The sequence below is a fragment of the Pieris napi genome, chromosome 14 (assembly GCF_905475465.1).
Source record: "Pieris napi chromosome 14, ilPieNapi1.2, whole genome shotgun sequence".
Classification (NCBI taxonomy): domain Eukaryota; kingdom Metazoa; phylum Arthropoda; class Insecta; order Lepidoptera; family Pieridae; genus Pieris; species Pieris napi.
In genome coordinates, this window is record NC_062247.1 from 6,199,573 (window position 1) to 6,223,197 (window position 23,625).

The 23,625-nt window shown below is 31.1% G+C and overlaps 1 protein-coding gene across 2 annotated transcripts in view; it reads left to right on the plus strand.

Moving 5' to 3' along the window:
• The window catches only part of LOC125055941 (GTPase-activating Rap/Ran-GAP domain-like protein 3), a 143,343-nt gene that overhangs the window by 109,102 nt on the left and 10,616 nt on the right, over positions 1 to 23,625 (plus strand). For both annotated transcript variants that reach the window (XM_047658701.1, XM_047658700.1), the window contains 11 exons: positions 4,094 to 4,163; positions 10,955 to 11,050; positions 12,110 to 12,191; positions 13,841 to 13,944; positions 14,455 to 14,586; positions 15,192 to 15,318; positions 15,833 to 15,931; positions 17,802 to 17,905; positions 21,961 to 22,066; positions 22,657 to 22,799; positions 23,453 to 23,575. In XM_047658701.1, the coding sequence (XP_047514657.1) occupies positions 4,094 to 4,163; positions 10,955 to 11,050; positions 12,110 to 12,191; positions 13,841 to 13,944; positions 14,455 to 14,586; positions 15,192 to 15,318; positions 15,833 to 15,931; positions 17,802 to 17,905; positions 21,961 to 22,066; positions 22,657 to 22,799; positions 23,453 to 23,575 (1,186 nt within the window). The remainder of the gene's footprint in view (positions 1 to 4,093; positions 4,164 to 10,954; positions 11,051 to 12,109; positions 12,192 to 13,840; positions 13,945 to 14,454; positions 14,587 to 15,191; positions 15,319 to 15,832; positions 15,932 to 17,801; positions 17,906 to 21,960; positions 22,067 to 22,656; positions 22,800 to 23,452; positions 23,576 to 23,625) is intronic.

A 23,625-nucleotide genomic window follows, 5' to 3' on the forward strand; every position in this document is an offset into this window, starting at 1 on the left:
ATTACAATCAATTTCGTTGTATTAATTCTAAATTATTTACGAGTATGATAATATAAATTTATGAAACCGGCTACTGCTTGCTAGAGACGTTTCACCTTTTGCAAAAACCTAGGCTGCTTCTGGTACGCAATAATTTTACAAGGACCCATCACAAAGAAAACTTAATTTTAAAAAGTCATTTCGTGTTTATGTAAGAAATAAAAAGAAAGAAAATAACTTTTTTACCATAATAAAGAAGCATGTATAAAAAAGAGATAGTGCACTAGGCCACACACTAGGATTCCCTGTGTTGTAAGCTAGTCTTTTTCACTTGACATATTAATGATTTTAGGAACTTACAAAATTAAACTGCTGTTGCACAAGAAGAATACTTTCCGATTCAGCATACATGTAGCTATATAAATAAAATAGTCATATTAGATACACTATTTATAACTCAAGAACGGCGACACCGATTTGCCTAAAAATTGGGGGAGCTGAACCAGCAACAAACAGAAAAACTAAAAATTTATCAGTCAAAACATCAGTCTAGCCGTTCATTTGTTAAGAATGGCATAACAAAACGCATTTGACGGACCGATTTTGATGAGTGTTTAAGTATTCGAGAATAGTTTAGATTATTTACAAAAAGAGTTTTTTTTTATACATGTGTCTTTACTAAGATATCATGGAACATTATAATCTAGCCTAACTTAAGACTATAATAAGTAATTTAAGTTTAATCTAGTTTACTAATAAGGATTTTTACATAAGAAAGTTTCCAATAACAGTACTTACAGTCTCTATTAAAGGGAAGACACTGTGTTCTTGTGTTCTATTTTTTTTCTTTCACTCACTGTGTATTTAATACTGACGTGCACTAACACTAACTCGCTAGTTAAAATGGTTTTGTCCTTTTAAGTCTTCTCACTAGGCCCGTAGTATCAAGGAGTTGAATAGCCTCGACATTCACGTGATGGTGGAGCCTATGTTCGTGGGCTCCAGCAGTCTTTTTTATTATTGTGGCGACGTCCTCTACATTAAGGTCCCGATGGAGGTCGTTATTGCGAATATATTTACAAATAGATGTTTTTTAAGTTTTAAATTTTGCATTTATGATGTTTGTATAGGAAAAAGTCAGTCGGATCCGGTAGTATGACATATTAAGAATTATTCATGAAATAGATTTAACAATCGAAAACCCATATCGTGTACATACTGGCGATATTATTTAAATCGAACGTGTGATTTAATAACAAAAGAAAAAGTCATAAATTCAGCGGTTTCAAGGTTTGAAGGGCCATATTGAATTCAAGTAACGCCGAGAGTTCGAGTCACGGTCGAGTGGCAGCTAAGCGATATTTGAAAAACTGCTTACGGGGAAGAATAGATATTATTAATCTCACTTTTGAAATTACGCGAAGCTAAAGTGGACAAGAATATTCGCTAAATTTATTAGTTCAGTATTATTCTGTTGAGTTTACTGTGTAATATAAGAGTAGTAATTAAATCGCTATTCATGATAATTTAAACAAATTTGATCAGTTTAATCCGTCATCATGACGGATGTACGCAATATAGGCGATTTTTTAATAAGGTGGTTTAGTACATTTAATGAGATAGAATACAAAAATGGAGAACAGGCCAGAACATTTCTACATTAATTGTTTTACAAGCACCTAACTTTATTAAATAGCGTTCTGGGTCTTTCGTATGAAAAGTAGTTATTATATCGTAAATCGAATCTCTAGGTAAAGCAAATAAACTTCTGGCTACTTTTTAAGATATACATAAAGCGCGACGGGAGAATGGTTTATCCACATATAGCCTTGACACTATATCCCTTTATCACCTCAGTGAACTCATCTTGTAGGCCAATAATCTTTAAAATAGGGCGTAGCTTATTATAGATATAGCTAACATTTAATTAAGTTAAATATAGAATAAATTATATGTTCTTTATTTTTGTCTAGGTATTTTTTTTTCTTTAGGTATAATAAAACTAAACGCATAAAATATCAAATGGCTCGTAGGTGTTATTATAAATTATTTAATTTCATATATAACTTAGTTTTTATACCTGTTTATACTAACTATACATAAAAACATTATACAACTAACTTATTTTTTTTTTAAACATAATAATATTTTTATTTACACAAATACAGTATTTACAACTTTCTTTAATATGGGGAATATAAATTTCACACTAACAAGATACGTTAAAAAAGTTAACTTTAATATCTAATTACGAACTCCTTGTAAATATTGGCAATATTTAAATTATCAGTCATAAATTACAAGAACATTTGTATATAAAAAAATAATTTAGCTGATTTAAACACATATATGACCCCTAATAGTGTCAAGTAGTAGGTACCTATTTTAGATATAAAACGCATTTTTTTATTTAGTTGAGATTAAAAGTAACATTTAAAAAGTTATTTGAATTAAAGTGTGAAGTCTATTTTAGTTCAGAGTTAACTTGGTTCAGAAGATAGGACTACGAAATATATTACTAAAATACGATATACGAGGAGAAAGGTAATGTCACATCATAAACGGGATATTAGATCTCACCTCTCAGTTCTTCTAAAGATAATAATATTATCTTTGGGTTACGCCAGTATTACTCGGCTCGGCTCGGCCGTAAAGCACTCTCTAAGTCGAGTTATGAATATAGATTCGCATTTCTATCTTTTCAAGTCGTTTTATTAGAACGTGTTGATAATGTAAGGATGTTAATAACAATAATAATAACATTATCGTCAAGACTAAGTCTAAAGGTAGACAACTTATTATATAAAATCATCTTTAATTTACGATTCAACTCAACTACAAAAAGTAATTTAATTTTTTTTAATAAAATTTTGCTTTCTTCTTCCGCTTCCAATTCTATCCTAAACTGATTGTAAACTTTACGCGGCATGCCTTTAATATCTTGTTATTAAGGACTTTCAAAAAAATGTTAATATTTTTTTAATAGCTTCCTCCTAAACCTTAACTGCTTAAGTGCTTATCGCATAGAATCCGTGTTATTTGGTTGTAAAGCGCCCTCCAATTATGCTTGGCCCAAGTAGATCTTTATCAAAGAAGATCTTCAAGTATCTATAAAAATAAAATGTAGGTTTAATTAATATCTCCCGTCTTCCTGTTTGTTGTTTAGTAAGAAATTAATAACACGTAGTGTATATTATGGAGGTCCGGTTTCTATTTTCTGAGGAAATTTATATATCTGAACTGGTTTTTTTCTCTAAAACTGTACTAAAGTTTAAATTTTAAAACAGATCTTTGAAAGATAATTTCCCTTATCCTTGGGCCCTCCTATAAGTAATTACTATATTAACAAATATGAAAGTAAACATAATTAAAATAAAGATTTTTATTTTTGAGAAAATTCTTCTAGGTGATATGGATCTGATTTTTAATTAACTTATTTTAATTAAATCATTGATAGGTAAATTACTTGTCGAGAAAATTGCAGCTAATTAATTCAAGTGAATATTTGCTGAGACAAAGCATAAGTTAAATAACGAAGTTTCCAATGACACGAGTATGTCGGATAATTAGATCAGAACTTTAGCTAGATAACTCAATATACCTTTTAAAACATTTTTTAAACTATTTCTTAATTAATACTTTACAATTTTACATATATTATTGTACTACTATAATACAGTAAGTGTATGATATGTGTGTGTATGCACAATCAAAGATAAACGCTTATTGAAATAAAAGATTGTGGACTAGGGTATCAAAATTCAGAGGCGGCAAATTTGTATATCTGCAACTAAATTGTAGTCTATTACTAAGACCTCAATTTGAAATTGAAAATAATCATACAAATAGGGAATGAAATTTTCAAGAAAATTTACTGCAATGTCCATGGTCGATATGGCACGGAAACAGTTTATCTGACTGACTATGCACTTGGCTCCTAATAAAAATGCCTTGTTAAACGTATCTGTGATGAATGATGATCCAAGCATGTAATGCTTTCATATAAGCTTTATACCCTTTCTGATCTAAATACGTAGTTTGTCAAACTAATTAATGTATGTGAATATGTAAAGGGTTCTACTAATTAACTAATTCAAGTCCGTTTTGTCAACAGCTCATCAGCGAGCGAGCTAATCTCCCGGCGTGGTGTTTTCTCACGGCGGCAGTATGGCTCTGTGGAACAGGTAACATTTTAATACTACTTCGCACCTATGAGTAACTTTGTATTAAAATTATTATATATATAGATACCTGCTCTTTTTTATATGGAGATAAAAATGTGTAAGCGCATCCTTCACAACCATGCGTAAGAAATCGAGCCTCTTGTGGATTATAGCCACTAAAACCTAACATTACGCAGACTCCTAGATCCTTATTTGCATTCTATCGAGACGTTTTCTGGTGTAGAAACAAACTCTGTATGTCTGTGCGATATATAAAAATAGACTACAAACATAAATGTTAGACAATATACAATTTTCACGGTAAATAAAATTAATTAATATAGATTCATGAAATAAATTTCAATACAAATCTTTCAATTTTTAGAGCAATATTGAATGCCTTACTTCTTCAGAGCTATTCAAGGCACTTCAAAAAATTGTGTTATTATGTAGCGTTTCACCTTGATATTTCAATAAAAGCAACTTATTTCATTTGTTATTTTACTATACGAGAACGTTTTATAAATTTATGTGAATCAGGTGTAGCTAATTAATCTACTCTTATTATACAGAGTACTTATAGGTTTGATTTTTTGCTTGTAATGGCTGAATTCTATATCTACTTAACCGATTTAAAAACTAGTTTCACCGATATAAAGCTAAATGGTCAGTTGGTAAGTCGCAAGGCAAGATTTTAAAATCTACATTAGATTATAATTTAGTAACTATAGAACCTAAAAAATATAAAATAGGCGGTTTCCTCATTTAACATTAATAATTTTATGTACAACGCTTCTCTAGGAAATTGAGCGTCGCACCAGTCCCTATGCCTGTAAACAAGTTAATTATAATACTTAACTTACACAATAACACATTTATTTTCGATTAAAAACAGTCACCGACGTAATTATAGTACAAAGCATTATGAGGATTGAACAGGCGAAGATATATTATGTGGCATGCTACGTCAGCGTCGAATCGATTAATCTGTTTTGTAACACGTGACTGGCGTATAAAATTAGTATTAAAAAAAAATTAAATATTGATTATTTAATTCATAGTTAATTTACACTACAAATTTTTTGAAAAATTTAATACAGATAAGACAAGTATTATTTACGTCCTACTTATTACTACTTTATTATTCGTACGTACGTACGTCGTTACGTACTATTATTTCCTTTTAAGAGCATCCCTCTACACGTTCAAATTGAAAAATTATTGTTGTGTTAGATTGTTCATTTATTGAGAAAGTATACAGGCAGGAGGAGTTTTATAACATCAAGTCCAAATTGTGGGTTTAGCCGCTAATTTATAGTAATAAAAAAATCAGAACGAATATTGACTCTTTCTTGATCTCTCAATTCGCTCTTTTTCTTTAAATTTGTGTAAAAAAGCAAAGTTAGAAACAACTTGATTATTTTTTACTTTTCCAAGGCAGCTAAAGTATGAGATGTATAATTACAATAATATCAATATACAGTTAGATCGTATTCATAATTTGCCTTATCCTTACCAAACCCTTTCTTCATGCGAAACCCTTCTTTAGCAGGGCTTAGGAAGCTCACCTGGAAACTAAATATTTCTTACAACAGGCTTTAAGAGTTTTCACTAATCGCTTTTTCTTCAGTCTTAATTCTATACTATTAAGCTCGTAGTAATAATTATTGGGGCTCTTGACCTCGGGTCTAAAGACGGTTCTTGTGTGAAAGCAAGCAGCACTTTGATTGGCAAAGAGCTATTGTACAGCTTGAAAGGTCACCGGGTCACAGCGCAGTCACATTCACGAAGTCACTTATGTAAGACTATAAATAAAAATATGGGATACAAAAAATATTGTTAGTATTAAAATGCTTAATAATCTTATCTCAAAACATATAAATAAACTTTATATCTTAGAAATAACATAGGACTATGTATTATATTGATAGTAACGACTAGCTTAACACCAGAGTTCAGACGACTTAGTTCTAGGAGACTTAACAAATCCTCTTACATGTCTTGGATACTTAAGAAACTATATACTCGTAAGTACACGCCTGGCGGCTTTCAGCTACTTAGAATTTGTAGAAAAACATGTTTGAGGTCGTTGGTATGACATGTAGTAATATTTATTTGTTAATAATCAGAATTATCTTAAATATTCATATGAAACTATTTGTACGAGTGAGTATTGAATAATACCTCATGTATTATAAAACTTGTAAAATTCTCAAAGGCAAGTAAATCGAACTTGTATTTGGTTTCAACTATGAAAGCTCCGCTAAAAGATTAAAGAAATCTTTAATCAAAAATATCAGTCGTAATTGGTACTAGACTTAGATGTTGAGAATAAGCAATCACACGTGGTAGCTGTAGAAAACAAACAAAGTTTGTAGGGATTACGGCTGAACATATTCAAGCATTAGTTGTGATTTGAAAAATTGTTTGGAATAAAGCCCGCTTTTGTTTGTTACCCTTATAAACTCATTAATAGTTATGCTATTATGCTTTCTATATATATGTATAACAGTGTAGTTAATGCACGCATAAATTGTGTTATTTAAAATATAATTTATAGAGTCATTAAGGCAGGAACTATCTGTCAATATATATCGTATAGCACACCAAGGTGTGTGGTGAAGGCAATAAAAGACCGTGCATTACTAGGCATGTACGCAGTCGGGACAATGCCACATCACCAACATTACGATTCTAACTCTGTTGTATGCGTCTCATATTATAAAGTATTTTTTAACTCCAACGGGATGAATCTTTTTAATATTGTTTTTTAAAACATAAACCTCTAGTTAGGAATATTAGATAGGCAGATTTTTCGTCTACTTAAGTGATCGTTCTTTCTTTAAGGTGGTAAGTTGGTATTAGTAGTATCTGTGTCTGACAAACGTCGTTGATTTTTTGGGTCTAATTCATGGCGGTAACAAATATTATCTGTCACCGTACCTGTGTATATTATTTATATAGATAGAGGAATCCGTTAGAATGTAGGGTCAAATGCACGACCTCAGTGTAGATAATCGAACGCTTAATCTATGCTTAAATATGCTGCTTTAACTATTCGTTCTTACTATTTTGGTGAAACACTACTTTCACCGAAGAAGCCCCTAAAAATTAACATATCATTTACGTTTTGTGGCAGAAACTTCAAACTATCTTTAAACTGAACCACTGTTTGTTTGTTTTGTCTTATTTAAAATGAATATCAATTATTAAAACGAAACGTAAAAATTTGTATGATACACATTAAAAGAAAGTTGTATTAGATGGATTTTTAGACAGTCTTCGACGTTACGACCAAATGTAAAAAATAAGGAAAAGTCTAAAGGATGGTTTTCTTCCCTCTTAATTTTATGAAATAAAAGTAATACGAACTTTATATTTTAACATAATATTTGGTCTAACAATATTTCATATTTAGCGTTATGCATAATGATATAAAGAGTCACATAGAATTAAAAAAAACATAGGCTGTGTCATTTATGCGCAATAACTGATAAAAACCCGTGCGTTGACGTTTATATAGTAATAGACGATGTTTTTACAATTTTTTAACACTGTGGTTTCCATGTCATAAGGGATACTGTACTGTATTTCTACCGTTAAAACTTTATTTCGCATACGGTTCATGCAGGCCCTAGTCGTTATCTCGTATCCTCATGGATCGTTTGTGATATTGTGTTGACAATCAATCATGCCTTTCATAGGTCGCCACATCATTTGCGTGCTAATTTAATAAAATGAGGTTATTAACTCTTATAACCACATAATTTTATACTGAATCGCGGTAATTAAATGTTTTGAAACATATAGGTGTGTAAAGGTAAATACATCATGTTTTGCTACTATTTAATAATAATAATAATCAGTGGCGCTATAACCTCTTTAGGTCTTGGCCTCACATTTCTGAATCCGTTTCATGATCATTTTTCAATTTAATACGCAAGTAGGTGATCAGCCTCCAGTGCCTGACACACGCCGTCGACTTTTGGGTCTAAGACATGTCGGTTACCTCACGATGTGTTCCTTCACCGAGCGAATGTTAAATGCGCACATAGAAAGAAAGACCATTGGTGCACAGCCGGGGATCGAACCTACGACCTCAGGGATGAGAGTCGCACGCTGAAGCCACTAAGCCAACACTGCTGCTTTGCTACTATTTGGTATTCTTTAATCCAGGGAAAGCAATATTTCGTTATATTAAGGATATTCATTTCATTTACAGAACATAAATAACATAACTCCCACGCAGCCATTAAACACCTCTCACTTCTTTAATTAAGTCAAAATAAACTTTCCCTTACCGTAATCGTTAATAATGATCGCAATGAACAATTTTATGGGGCACGTTTCAAGAGATCGTTTGGCTAGGTGACACCCGGGTTATGGCTGTCATAAAGACCTTTAACCTATAACCACTGTCACAGATAGAGTTTCTGTTTATAAAAGAACACAGAAACATAGCTTCTTATTTCAACTATAAATAAAACAATAAAAAATAAAAAAGCATTTTTATTTCTTGCATAAGAACAAAGTTAACTTAATACTATTTATATATACATTTTTAAGAAAATAAATTACACTGATTTTTTTTCTATTTATTTCCAAATTATTTTGCAATCCTCCTCCAAGGAAGTCCAGGTATCTCGGTTTTGGGTGAGTTACATCCAGCTCGAGCCAGCCGTTTTAGCAATGTCGTCCGCCCACCTCGTGAGCGGTCTTCCTCTGTTTCGCGTCCCAATTTCAACTATACTTAACTTATATTACTTCATAGTCTTATTGGTCTATTGGCTAACATATTCCACTGCAGATAAAAAAAATTAATATCCTTTGTTCGAATGAAGGCAAGATGTCTTCTGGATAATATCAATATTTTGTATTTTATTTATTTAAAGGCCTCCGTTCATCACTCGTCAGTTTGTTTAAGAAAGCAATGATAAAGAAAACCAACTTTCTTATAAAGATATATCAATAAAATAACGGAACCCTTGTGTGGTATTTCAGAAAGCATAATATACATGTGTTTAATGAAAAACCACTAAAGCCACATTCAAGGCCGTAGTGAAAGATGTTTTTCAATTTGTGAAGGTAAATTGAGCTACGGGACGGAAATGAGATCTCGAGTGAAATTCGATTTTATCGGGCATAAGTTCAAATATCCATAAATTTCTGTCAAAATCAACACCTCAGAACTAACTGTAATACAATAACCTTATAGTAATAGAGTGTGCATTTAAATAGCGTACTTTTATATCCTTTCACGTCAGATTCCATTTGATTCGAAATTCAAAATTTTAAAACGCATATTCCGTATTCAATTTCGAAAGTATAGTTTTGTTTCAAAAGCAAACTTTAGAAAAATATTAAAAAAAAATATTTCAGTTTAGTGACTATGAAAGCTATATATATATATTTTTTTTTAATTTTGTTATAACTTTTTTATTTTTTACTGACAGTAGTCTTGGCTTGTCTTTAGTAGAACTTATTCGAGCATATTATATGAAGTAAGCCATTTGTACTGCGTATTCCAAATTCGAATCGTCATCATCATAGCCACAGATACGCATGCGCGGTGACATGCTGGGTTTTGGCGCCATATTATGTTTTATTGTAATAAATTTCATAACATTATTATATGTTCTTCTTCTTCTAAGAACGTCTGTTATTAGAAAAGAAAATGAAAAAAGTGATGACCCAGCTATTTGTGATGTTACGATTGTTAATCTACGTGTTATTTTTTACATACGAGTATTATAGTAGCGTCATTGCCTTATGGCCGAGGAACTCTGTCCGTCCTCATTTTTTTAGGATTTTTCATGACATATACAATAACAAATTAACAAACCAAACAAGGTAAAGCAACCAATAATAAAACAAATCAGTTCGAGATTTAAGTATAAATTTAAAAGGATTTTACTCGTATGGTATCCGTTCAGGAGATATTGTATCCATTCCAACTCACATATTCTAAAACTCAAACCTTTTTAATAATAATAGTTAACCGTATATTTTTTTCAGCTTAAGGATAAAGTACTGTTTTTTTAAGTGTAAACAATTACTGAATTTATATTCGGCTTTAGTATTTATAAATTTAAATGCGTATTTGTTACAAACGTTACAAGAGGGAAACTACTTTTTTTGTACCCTGGTATTTAAATCTATGTAAATATACGACACCTTCTAACCATATCTATCAAATAGGCTAAAGAGTTTAGTAGGTACGTGTATAGTTAAAGAGGTAGATTGCTATAATCGCATACCTAGTTGAAAGTAATTTGCAACTATAATTATTTTAGTCTGCATTTCGGTTTTACGCAAGGAAATCATTTTAGCAAATTACATCCAGCACGAACTAGGTTAATAATGTAAATAATTACTGTTCAAAAATATAGTTATTAATTACAGTGATACGCGAACACGTAATACATTTTTTGTGTTCTTCGTTACCACGCAGATAGAGAATGAGATACGATTATTTCTAACGCTAGAGCAAGAAAAAAAAATTAATATATTGCCCTAAACTACCATAGTGAGGAAACCACTGAGAATTTCCAGGAATTTTTGGGTTACGTTACGTCTTTTCTGTTGGGTAACAATCTAGAGCCAGTGTGGATATGTGTTTGGATGCATTCTAAAAGTAATACGGTATAGATATCCTTTTTTAGATTTCTTCTACTTGTACAGATATAATTGATTTTTTAACTTTGTTCTTTATAATAGCCGTTTTTTATAACTGCATCCACTGGTTATTGGGACAAAAAATATCTGACTTCAAAACTCAACGTATGCTTAACGTATTAACGTATTTATTACAGTTATCTGCAACAGCTGGAGAGATCAGTGGGGCGGTCGACACGATCATCCGCCGATATCGACTAGAGAATGGGAATTCACTTGGCGAGAAGGATGAGGTAAATTACGTTATGTATGAATTGTACTGACGTTCTGATGTCTTTATCGTCATTTGTTTTTGGCATTATAATACGCAACTAGGTGATGAGCCTTCTGTTCCTGAAATACGCCGTCGACTTTTTAGTTTAGATTTGGCATGCCGGTCACCTCAGAAGGTTTTCCTTTACAAAGACTAGCAAAGCTAAGATTAAAAAATATTTAAATGAAAATTTATCAGGACAATTTTTATAACACAATAGCTGTTGATTGCAGCTTCACTCGCACTTGTTTGCTTTAAACTCTGATCATGACAGGTTTTTACACAACCATATTTCCCTTATTTTACCCTTAAAAGATTGTAATTTCAACAGTCCTGCGAATGCACAATGCATTACCAGTCAAATTGGTGAACCTCTTTATACTCTGTATTGGTAAATCTGATATATGAAAGATTATTTTCTTTCTTTAGTAATTGTTCGTGGCAGGTAGGCAACACATTCATTCGTAGGAAATATATTTTCCTCATATGAAAGACAGCGTTGTCATTTCGAATCAAGTCCGTCGTGTAACGTGGGACAATCTGGACATAATAAACACAGATTGCTTTCACAGATACGACTATATTTATAAAGTATATTCTGCTTGTTTTCATCAAAACGAGTAAAATCTTGTACAGCTTAGTTAGTGCCAGTACATAAAGTGAAATACATTCTGAAAGTGTAATATGTTCTTAAATATGAAATGTTAAAATAAAAATATATGGTAGATTCTCTCAAGCAAGATTACGTGATCCTACTAATATCAGACATTTATAAGTATTTATTAACTGATTGAAGCGACGAAACCTTTTATTAAAGTTAGATCTCAGAATTAATATAAAATAAAAACTTTTTACAGCTTCATATGAGTTCTTTATAAAAGTAATATTAAATTATAGTTTAGCAAATATTATTTACTTGGTTTAATTATTTATACTATAATAAATATATTAACATTCTTTTCCATTTTATATTTTTTTCTAAATATATCAACATTCTTTGAATCAGAGATTTCAATTAATACATGATTATATTTTACAGTTATTTGGACCACCAAGTGCTCCGGTACTCGAGAACCCTGAATTTCAAACGCGGTGGTACTTCAAATATTTTCTCGGAAAAAGTAAGTACTCATTACAAAGGACGACGTAATTTCATGCTTACATTTAAAACAACATATGTGCTTCCATCTGCACAGGCTTTCAAACAAAATGGTAAAAATATGATTTTAATTTCATTAATTATTCATGAGGCTTACTGACTTTTTAGCGGATTATTATGTTTAAGAGGTACTTAACCTTTTAACTTCATTATTATTCCATCCTAAAGGAGTTCTCGGGATAGAAAATACCTGTAACCAAAACTCACCCCACAAAATCAGACAATTTATTAAAGGAATATTTTAATATACACCTGGAAAAGCGTTTTAAATATCTTTTAACACTCTCGCACACAAAGACATACTAAAAAATACTCCACGTTCCAAAAAGTTCTTTATTCAAAGTAAAATATTACGTATTTCTATCGTGACACTTTTAAAGCCTTATGAATTGCAGATTTAAAAAATTCGCTATACGATCGCGAGTCGTCAAGGTCTGTGATAATGCTACTCAACTACAAAGTAGCTGTAACATACAAAAGAAAAGTTAAGGGTTATTATATAGTCAGTTTTAACGAAATTGTGGTTTATATTACGTTGATGTTGTTTGAGAACATATTGTAATACCAGTTAGTTGTTACTTTATTTTTAGTAGTTATCATTTAGACTAAGGTACTGATAAGATGTGAGTGATTTCAATATTTATTTCGAATGGTTAAACCTTATATTGATAATTTTAATTAAGGTTATAAAGTCTTCATTCAGAAGAATATTTTTTAATTATTATATAATCGTAGTGTAAACGTGTACACGTAGAAAGATATATTTATACCTGTAAATCATGGCAATTAGGACACAATAATCAGTTAATAATTTATCTTCGGTACAAGAACTCTTTGACATGAAATTGCCTTTTATTATTTTAATTTAGTATTATTTTTATATGCCATTTAATTGGCTGGTTGTGTGGTATTGTCGAAATTGTGTAATCCATCATATATACTAGATTCAGAGCAACTCAAAGACTAGGTATTCTTATTAAAATACGTAGGTATGCAATATAATCCTTATAGTTATGCGTATAAAAATTGTATTTAAGAAATGTTTAACCAAATATAATACCGAATGTATGCAGAACGCAAAGAAAAAACAATTCATCTGACAGAATATTTAAGTAAGAATGATTAGATAAATTTGTAAAAATAGGTGGAATACAATTAGAGATCATGATCATCAGTCTTCTTAGGCCTTCCATGACCCGTGGCATTCTAATTTAATGACTCATTACCATAAAAACATTTTTCACGTTTTTTTGGACGTAATTGTCTTCCGTGATATAATTTGTTCGTTAAATTTTGATGCATTTACAACGGTATTATAGCCGAAAACTGGGTATAATTTATTAATATTATTTAACATATTAGGTATTACGAGACGCCACCCAGGCGTTTACCGCCAACTTGTACTTAAAAAGGTTCTTTACATGTAATGTTAGTAACAAAAGAAATCACAAATACTTTGTGAATTATATAGCTAAGACATTAATAAACAACAAAAAATTAATGAGCTCATTAAAACTTGAATATTCTGAGTCGTCTTTTAATCCCTAAACCTAATCACGTTCAGTTTGACAAAGTTATCGGGCAGAAGCTAGTAAAGATTAATTGTTTCAGTGCATCAAAACTACATTGGAGTAGATGGCGCACGTGAACCATATCTTCTAAGCGTTGTACAGGAAGGGGCCGGACTTTTACGAGCAATTCTCTTTAATAAAATGGTCAGTACACTTTTTATTCCTCATTTTTGTAACATAGTACTAACATAACACTTTGTAATAAATTGTCATAAATAAAAACATATATTTACGTTTGAATGGATTTATTTCTTATTGTGGCGCCTCTTCATTACTGGACACGTCTTGGTTTTTTTTAATTAAAAATGTGTGTATTCGATACCATTGTTAAATTTGGAAACCCTCCTAAGTACTTATGTCAGGATTCCAATTTTTACAAATAAAAAAATCTACTTTTTACAACATCCATATGTATCAGTATATACTACGAGTCTATACGTAGCACCCTCTACGGACCTAATAAGGAGCTATGAAATCACAAAACTTTATTAGATAAATAAATATGTATAACTTATATTTTATATTATATTTTATGTATAGTGTATACTTTATTACTAGCTGATATTATATAATGAAAAAAATCACATATGACCAATCTCCAGAAAGCATGGAAGGTTTAATTACATCTAGACATTAAGAAAGACTTTTTAACAGGGCGCACACAAAATTTATTTACCGGCGAGTGCTTGGAGTGGTGGAGGAGGCCAAACCCCAACAAGGCCGACCCTTAAACAGATACTATCGCAGTTCACAGCCATTGAGAAAATCGATAAAATGCCCAGAGAGGTGATTAACTACTTTCACTTTTGCTAACATCAATCTTAAAACAATATCAATAAATTTTTTGTCTACTTTAATTTTATACTGAGGTTATATTTTGTTTAGTTAAATATATCTGAAAATAATTGATTTATCTTAAAGTTAAAATGTCATATATTAAACTAACATACAAAATTGAATTTAAAAGTATCCATTTATATATTTCAATTTCCTTTAAATTAAAGTCAAATTTAAGATATATTTTAGCATCTACTTTTCAAGATACCTCTTAATACATTCAATTCTCAAGTAATACAATACCAATCAATAGAAATAATAAATATTGTTATATTTTAATACTCTTCAATGCGTTTTGAATTATGTTCAATTTTTTAAAAGGAATTGACTAAAGCATATGAAGTGATTAAATTTTTATATTCTTATTTAATTTAGCTCACTATTTGAAAAAACATCTTTTATAATTAATGGGTCATATGCATGAAGATGATGCAGGCTATATATTACTTTTAAATTTCCTTGCGTTAAACCTGAAATTATACGTTTATTATATAAACAACACGTTATATAATATAACGACGTTAAGTAAAGCACGTTGTTGTATGTTTGTTAAGATCACGTGCCCGGAACTACAGAAGGACATATTGTTACTTGAAGAACAGGAGGGGTCTGTGAATTTCAAGATTGGTGTCGTTATAATGAACCCCGGCCAGAGGACTGACGATGAAATGCTGTCTAATGGTAATTGTTTTCTTTTACCTTTGTAGGCAGAAACAGGGAAAATGTTTTACGTAATCAAAACATACGACAAGAAACCTGTTACATTAGGTTTTAATTAGTACTTTGATGTTAATCATAAAATTATATATAAATTATGTCATTTATGGTCATCTAATTTACAAAATGGTAATTAATTGCATTTTTTTTGTAAAATTGAAAAACAAAGTTTAAGAATAAACTTCGTGCAGTTTATTATCTTAGTTTAATTATATATTTTTTTAATCAATATAATTAAATCTTTGTCTTTAATAAATCTAAAATACTTGTCTGATATAATAATAATGTGCATTTAAAATGAATATGAAATCGTAAATGTATATAATTTGTTATACAAATTGTTTGTTTAAAACCGCCTATAGATAGGCTATAGACGTGGGTTTCACTAAGAATAATTTTATTCAGTAACTTAATTCCGATCGCAAATGCTACAGTCATATCTAATCCTATTTTAAATTACATAAAAGCTCTATTTCAGAAAAAGGTAACGCGAAATGGGACAAATTTATTTCACTTTTGGGCGACAAGATTCGATTAAGAGGCTGGAACCGGTTTCGCGGAGGTTTGGATGTCAAAGGTAGGCAATATTTTATAGACATACTAAATATGTTAGGCCCAGCTAATTGGGTAACAAACGTAACTTCTTCTAAAAAAAGGATGCGTGTACTTACTTACTACGTACGCGCGTAAGAAGTTATACTTCTTTGGCATTATTAAAAATAGTTTTTGATTGCATGCAAATAATTAATTACAATTAAATAATCAAAGATTGGAAAAGGAGTCATTATAGTCAATAAAGTTCAGTTTACATTTGAAAAATTAAATAAATAAATATTTATTATTATTCTCTTACATTAAGTGTAACATAAATTCTATTATTATTCGAATGTTGTTTTTAAATTATGTCCAATGCCGTAGCATCTTCCGTGGGCAACTTCATTCTGTTAATTTTGTGTCACGGTACGGGCGCATCGTAAAATTTCAATCTCATCAATTTTTCATAACGCGCCTAAAGAAGTATAACTTCAAAAGTTGCTACAGCGCTTTTTATGCTTAATTTCTATTTCTAATCTAAATCATTTACATGATTTAAATCGTCCTTGATTTGTCGATTTTTGGTGTCAAATGAATCATTTTCTATACGTATACATGGTATTGTTATTAGTTTTCATATTAACAATTCTCTAATTTACAATTCCCGGTGTTATAGTAGTATATAATTTGTTATAATAATATTAGTTCCGTGTTGGTACCCAGTAGTAGTAAAAATTTAATTAAAAATGTATTCGTGGAACATATGTTATAGAAAACTGTGAAAAGACATGAATTTAATAATATTAAATATGTAGTTGTTTAAGTAATATCGCTGTTAAATCTGTCAATTCTTTTAAATTTTATTTGTGTTTGATGTTGCGCAAGGCACCTATTGCACGAATTTTTCGTTGATCTCAAAGATTATTTACTTACTGTACGTTCGGTAAATTGATATTACTTGGAAATATTTATCTAAGGGAAAATGTTTTCCAAATATTATCTAAATAAAGCTGTTTTCTTTGAAAACAATTTAGTATTACTTGATAGAGATAAAAACTTACTTCTTAAATTGTTTTGATCTCTTATAAATTATTGTTTTTGCAAATACTATAATAAATATACGGCATTTTTTTTTTGGTTTTGCAAGACCCATATCGAAGTGAAGTCACTTTTACAAATCCTTGATGCGAAACTTGACTCCATGCGAAATTGATACAATAATAATAATAAAAAAAATATGTTTATTATGGAACATAAGATACATGTATCACTTATTCCACGTCATTAAATTTGAATTTGTAGGCATTCCTACTCATCGGCAAAGAAGACAGAGGGTGTAGGGTGTAGGTAATACTAGTTAGTGTGAATGATACTATAATATCGGTAACCCCTAATAGAATAGACATAGCCTTTTACCTACCAACCTAGTTCCGATATCAAACAAAAAAACCATTAGGCTACCTGCTATGTCCGTAAAAAGACCAGTGGCGCGAACCCTTGGTCTTTGCTTTAGATTTTTGTAAGTATTTCGTGATTATTATTTTTTTACGAATAGGCAAGTTGATAACCATTCCATGAGTCGTCACGCCGTCGAGTTTTTGAATCTAAGGCAAGCAGGTTTTCTTCACGATTTTTTCCTTCACCGTTCATTTACAAGCAAGTGTGAAATGCACACAAAGAAAGAAAACTCCATTAGTTCATAGACGGAGTTCAAACCTATGAAATCAGGGATGAGGGTCGGAGGCTCAACCACAAGGCCAACACTACTCATGCAATTTGCCCTACCAAATAGCTTATATTATCATAGCTTAGCCTAAAGTAAAATATTAATATAAACATACAAGTAAATTCAACTCAACATTATATCTAACCCATTATTAGTTGAAATATCTATCTAATTTTAATTCCCGCAGGTGACATGACAGGCAGCCATTCCATTTACACGATGCACCAAGGGCACGAAATTATGTTTCATGTATCAACAATGTTGCCGTTTTCTAAGGACAATAAACAACAGGTCAGTCTAATATATGCAGCACATACGGTATGCACAGGCATAATACATGTAGGAAAACAGAGTCGTAATAAAAACACCTGTACACTGCCAATCGCACAACGGCTTCATTGTTTCAAAATGTACAGTTATATTTTATCTTAATTTAAAATCCATTAAACGTATTTCCTACGAGCGTGCGTCGGGTTCGCACGTGCAACCATGACCCGTAAAACTTGAAAAATTATATACCTAAACCTCTGAACACTCTGAAAACCTCACTCAAATCCATGCAGTTGTGACAAAACCTTTTAAGAAAATTTTGGGAAATAGTCTTCGTTCTTATCTTTACATAGAGATTATCTTCTCCAAACAGGGGTATAACATAGTGAAACGTTAATTCGATCAAAATAAATTTGTAAACTTCTAGACGAATACAAGAAATAACGAAAGTGTGATTGATATTATAGTTCTAAAAACCAAATGGTATATAAATGTGTTTTCAATCTACTGTATATGAATTATTCGGTATTCAAGCAAAATCTGTATTTTGATAAATCCTAGTATAATGCGCGCAGCCAAAGATGAGACCTGTCAGATGCTAGTAGAGAGGATTTCGCGCATGTACAGGCGCCTTCAAAATAGTTAAATAAAACAATTAGTTCGGATTAATAAAATATTTTATTGCATATCGAAATCGCTATCGCTGTCTTCATAGTTTATAAAACGTACACCGCTTATGTACTCTTCGGTGCGATGGCAACCACTATCAACCAATCTGGAGCTATTTGCTTCCTTCACAATTCTCTTCACCGTGATAAGTGATGTCTGAGTGGCAGCAGCGGTACGTTTTTGTACCGCTTTCAAATTGCCGACGCCTTCCTCCGCTTCTTTCGCCATAAACTTGTAAACGTCATACACCATCTTCCTACTTTGTCTTTTTAAAGTTTTGCCTCGCGGCATAGTCAACAAAATAAGAAAACAAATAACTGTAACAAATAATACAATAACGAATAACTATAACAAAAAAAAAACGAAACAAAGGAAATCAATCAACTTTTGTACTGATCAGTACTTCGGACCCCGTCCCTCCCCGCTTGCCTCGCTTACCGCCAAAATGGTCTGAGAACTATCTATTGCGCAGGTCTAACCACGTGATCCGTCAAGTCTCATCTTTGGCTGCGCCTATTATAAAACGTCTTCTTTCCTGTTTACATTCTCCTCCGATAACACATTTATTACGGTTCTCAAATAAAGAAACCTTTTAAGATAATTCCTGTTTATGGAAATGAGTCGGCTTATTACCATCAAAGTTGTTATTAACAGATTCAGAAATATTTTAAGGGAAGCGGAAGCTCAACAAAAACAGGGTCGACAAACCGTTGTTTGCGCTTTTCACCTATTTTCTATATAAAACTTCTAAAAGCTTTGTTTCTAGCTAGTAATTTAATTTTAAAGTTGTATGGATAGTTGGTGGGTTTCTGTAAGCTTTTAGAACATATTAAGCAACCTTTTTTAATCTGTGCTAAAACTAAAAAAACTTGTGTGTGAATTACATTAAATTGGTTTTGCACTAGGTTCTTGTACAAAATTATAAATTTTAAACAATTGTACTTTTGTAACTTATAACTTTCAAGTAGCGTCTAGTACCTACTAGCTTTTACGTTCAAATTTTAGTTTGTAGTTATGTAGTAGATACATTTTTGTAGCGGAGTCCTTGAGCAGCAACCTTTTAATATCATTTTCGTCCCATAACAGTGTAACAACATAATTAATAATAAATAAACCAGACACAGTATTAAATTCATCTCAATTCGACAGATCGTAACGTAACGGTACATTGGTCATCAGGTGAAATGGAAATCCCGCAATTAGACTAATTAATTCACGGTTCTATCAAGCATTTCAACGATTTTTTGGATGATTGATTTTTAATGTAATATTGAGGGGGACCTTAGATTACTTTAGTGTATGTTTAATAAATTAAAACCGACCGTTAATTTATATTAAAATTAATATTAAACCCTGAACAGAATATATATCTACTTTATATTATAGTAGTTACTTGAAATTTGTATAATGAACCCAATTAAATTGGATCAGATATTATAAATAATATAGAGCAGGGTTAGTGTTTGTAGTTATCATCAACTGTAAGGTTGAACCTTCAAGCCCTGTCTATAGTCCAACTGATTTGTCCAGTGTCGACAAACAAAATTGACGTAGAATAAGAGGTTGAAACATAAAACTTTAGAATTTAACTAGCGATATTTATGTAGTTAACTACTTAGATACAACAACTCACGTTGATAGCAAACATGTTTCTAAATAATAGTACAATGTAATGCATAATATTTAGTATATTTGTTTATTTTACAAGTAAGTATACATTTTCAAAGGTTTATATTTAGATCGAAATTTGTGGAACGTATTATTTCGGTTAGTTTTACAATATTCGATATTACGTGGGCGAGATTATGTGAATTATATTTTACATATTGTAATATAATACACAAACTTCGATAAGGATATCGGGTTTTAAATCTAAAAAGGAATGAATTTGAACTAGACCAGCCACAGCGGGGTACAACAAATCGCTTTTCATTTGTCTTTACTTTTACTTCAGACGTCCACATAACATATTACGATATACAATCTTGAACTCGATCGCGAATGCTCAACTTCACAGTGGAATAATGGATTCCCGTGACTCGATTTGAGTTTCATTCATTTATTTCGTTACATTACATTACGATGTGTCTTAAAGTCGAAACTTTAATACGGAGAAAGATAAGTTACTGTCAGTAATTATTTTTCTTTGGCAGTCTAATAATATTCATGTGAGAAAGAGCTGTAACGGTTAGCATATATTACTTGTGGCTACAAAATTACACATACAAAAGCAAATGTATTGTTACTAAAAAAATCTAATTAATTTTTCTGAAATAATTAGCGAATTTTTTTTTTCCAATACTAGGTATTCTGTTCATTTTAGTTTAGTTCCACTTTCTGGCACCTACTCCAAACTGTCAATAAATCGTCAGCAAACAACAAATTTGATGATGTTTTTCAGTTTAATGAAAATAGTATGGACACGTAAGAACACTAGTAAAATATAATTAATAAAGAATTTCTTATAGTATGAGATATTTTAGCTTATTTATTTCTGTCACATGATCGTACGAATGGCCTAAGCATTAGCCAGCCAGATTATTAAATGTTGTTACAAACGCTACAGCTGAATATCTTTCTGGCTCCTAAGCAACGCTGTTTAGTTAAAAGGCTAGCCTGTTAATTGAACGGCTTATTAAGCTAGTTGGCTGCGACATATAATTTGTCACTATTAGACAATGTATACATAGTCTTGATATAACAAGGATACGAAATATAGTCAGTTGGTCACACGCGTTTATTTATAAAAATGTCCCTGAGTTGGAATAACAAAAAAAAGACATAAATCAAACAAACCGAACAAATTGTACTATGAAATATATTCAAAAAGGTCTTTGTTGCACACACATGTGGATTTTTAAATTTTTAGGAATGTATTGTAAAACTATATTTATTATAAAGAAATAAAATTAAACGGATTTTAAAATCAACTGAATAGTAAAAGTTAGAACGTTCCATGGCTTGGCTTGTGATTATCATGTGTGTTTTATTTCATAATATGTGTTCCCGTTTCCTAGCGAACGAAGTCGCCTGGGCAATGGGTTTACACGCTACAATTTAGCCCAATGTTAATACCTGGCATAAAATTTAATGGCATTTATAAACTTTCCTGTCTACGAATTAACTTGTGATATAAAGATGCCCCTTTAGGAATCTTTTATATAACAAGAAAATGAAATAGAAAGAAATTGGTATATTACGATGTTTCTTTGAAAGTGTGATTGCAGTGTACTGCTGAATGTAGAATTGTTCTTTTTATATTGGAAATAACAAAATATTGTTAGTTCCTTTCAAAGTTTATTTTTGTATAGCGGAAAAGAGGAAACAAACAAAACCTCCATTGACCTTCACAAGAGCAAATGTTTGAACTTTGAACAATGTTTGTATGTAATTGGTATTGTTCATAGTTGGAGAGGAAGCGGCATATTGGGAACGATATTGTCAACATAGTGTTCACTGACGACACAGCACACAACACTTTCAACCCCCAATGTGTGAAGAGCCACTTTACACGTATCCTTTATAAAGAGTAGAGATAGTTGTTTAGTCTTTGTTTGTTTTATCTATTATACACAATTTTGAATAGTTATTTATACTTATCTAATTATGGAGAATTCGAGCTGCTCTCTTCTGTAGAACTACCACAGTTCCACCGGACTTGTTCGCAAAGATACCCACAATAAGTTAATAAATTTGTTACATTAATTTATTAGCAAGGGATATGGGAGTAATAAAGGCAAAATATAAAATAGCTATTATTGTGTCAATTCTATTTGGAATTGTAAAACCGGGCGTTACTTTACGGTAAGTAGTATCAATATCAATTGCAGTTACACAAAAATCTGTTTTAGTTTGGGTATTAAATCACAGACAAAATCGACGCTATTTCCTCAATAGCAAACCTTGTTATTCCCAAATGTATATTAACGTTAGTAAACAGCCATTGAATTTAATTCAGTGTATGGAATCTTGATAATAAATATACAGGGAAACATTTTTATACATTTTATAAGACTGACAATGTAACAAAATTTATAGCTTATATCAAATTAACTTAATCAACACTACACAAAATGAGGTTGATTTTCTTACAAGACAATCAGATATATTTGCCGTAGTATCTGAGGTGGAGGGTGAAGGGTACAGGCTGAGCGTGTACACAGATGACACGGTACCCCCGTTCGGCCCCTCACTCCCCTGCCCACCGATATTCAGCGACCCTCAGCTCTTTAGGGAATTCCTTTTGGTAATCTTGGCATATTTATATCACTATTTATTTCCGCTTCGATATCGGTTTACATATTTTTATAGAACGAACACTTATCTAAGTAATACAGGTACTGTACAGTATTATAACTCTATGTTTTAAATATTTCATATTAATTATATATTTTATAGAACTCTAATGGTGGTTTAAAATTGTAGTTTTTTATTGTTATATAATTTCATAGCACCTAATTTCAAGGCAACTCGATTTTCATCATTAACGGGTTGGAATTCACAGAAAGCTCTCCTACAAATACATATCAATAAAACGGGCGCTGAAATGTGTTTGTTTACACAGTTTACAGGATTTTCGGATTATATAATGTTGTATAACTTTTAGCCCTGAGCTACGTCTCCACTTCTGCAGAAACTATTAATGTAATTGTATTTCATTGTAAAGTACAGAAGCCTTATTCTCTATGGATAAAAGTAAAAAAAAAACAGCTTCAGAATTTATATTCTTTTCGATAGACCCAAAAATATAATAAAAAATACATTCACACATATTTAACATTATTAAATTAAATATGTGTCAATTATTAAAATATCCTCATTATACTGGTTTAATACAACATAGTGTACAATAAAAACTATAATATGTATGCTCGTTATATCACAAACATTTTGGTTTAGGTAAAACTAATGAATGGAGAGAAGGCTGCATTTCAAACACCAACGTTTGCTCTAAAGAGGCAAAGAACATTGGACACATTAATAAGAGATATTTATGCAGAACATTGTTCCGACCACAAAGTGGTAAGTATTTTTAAGTTCAGAAAAAAAATTAAAAATCGATAGTTATGCTT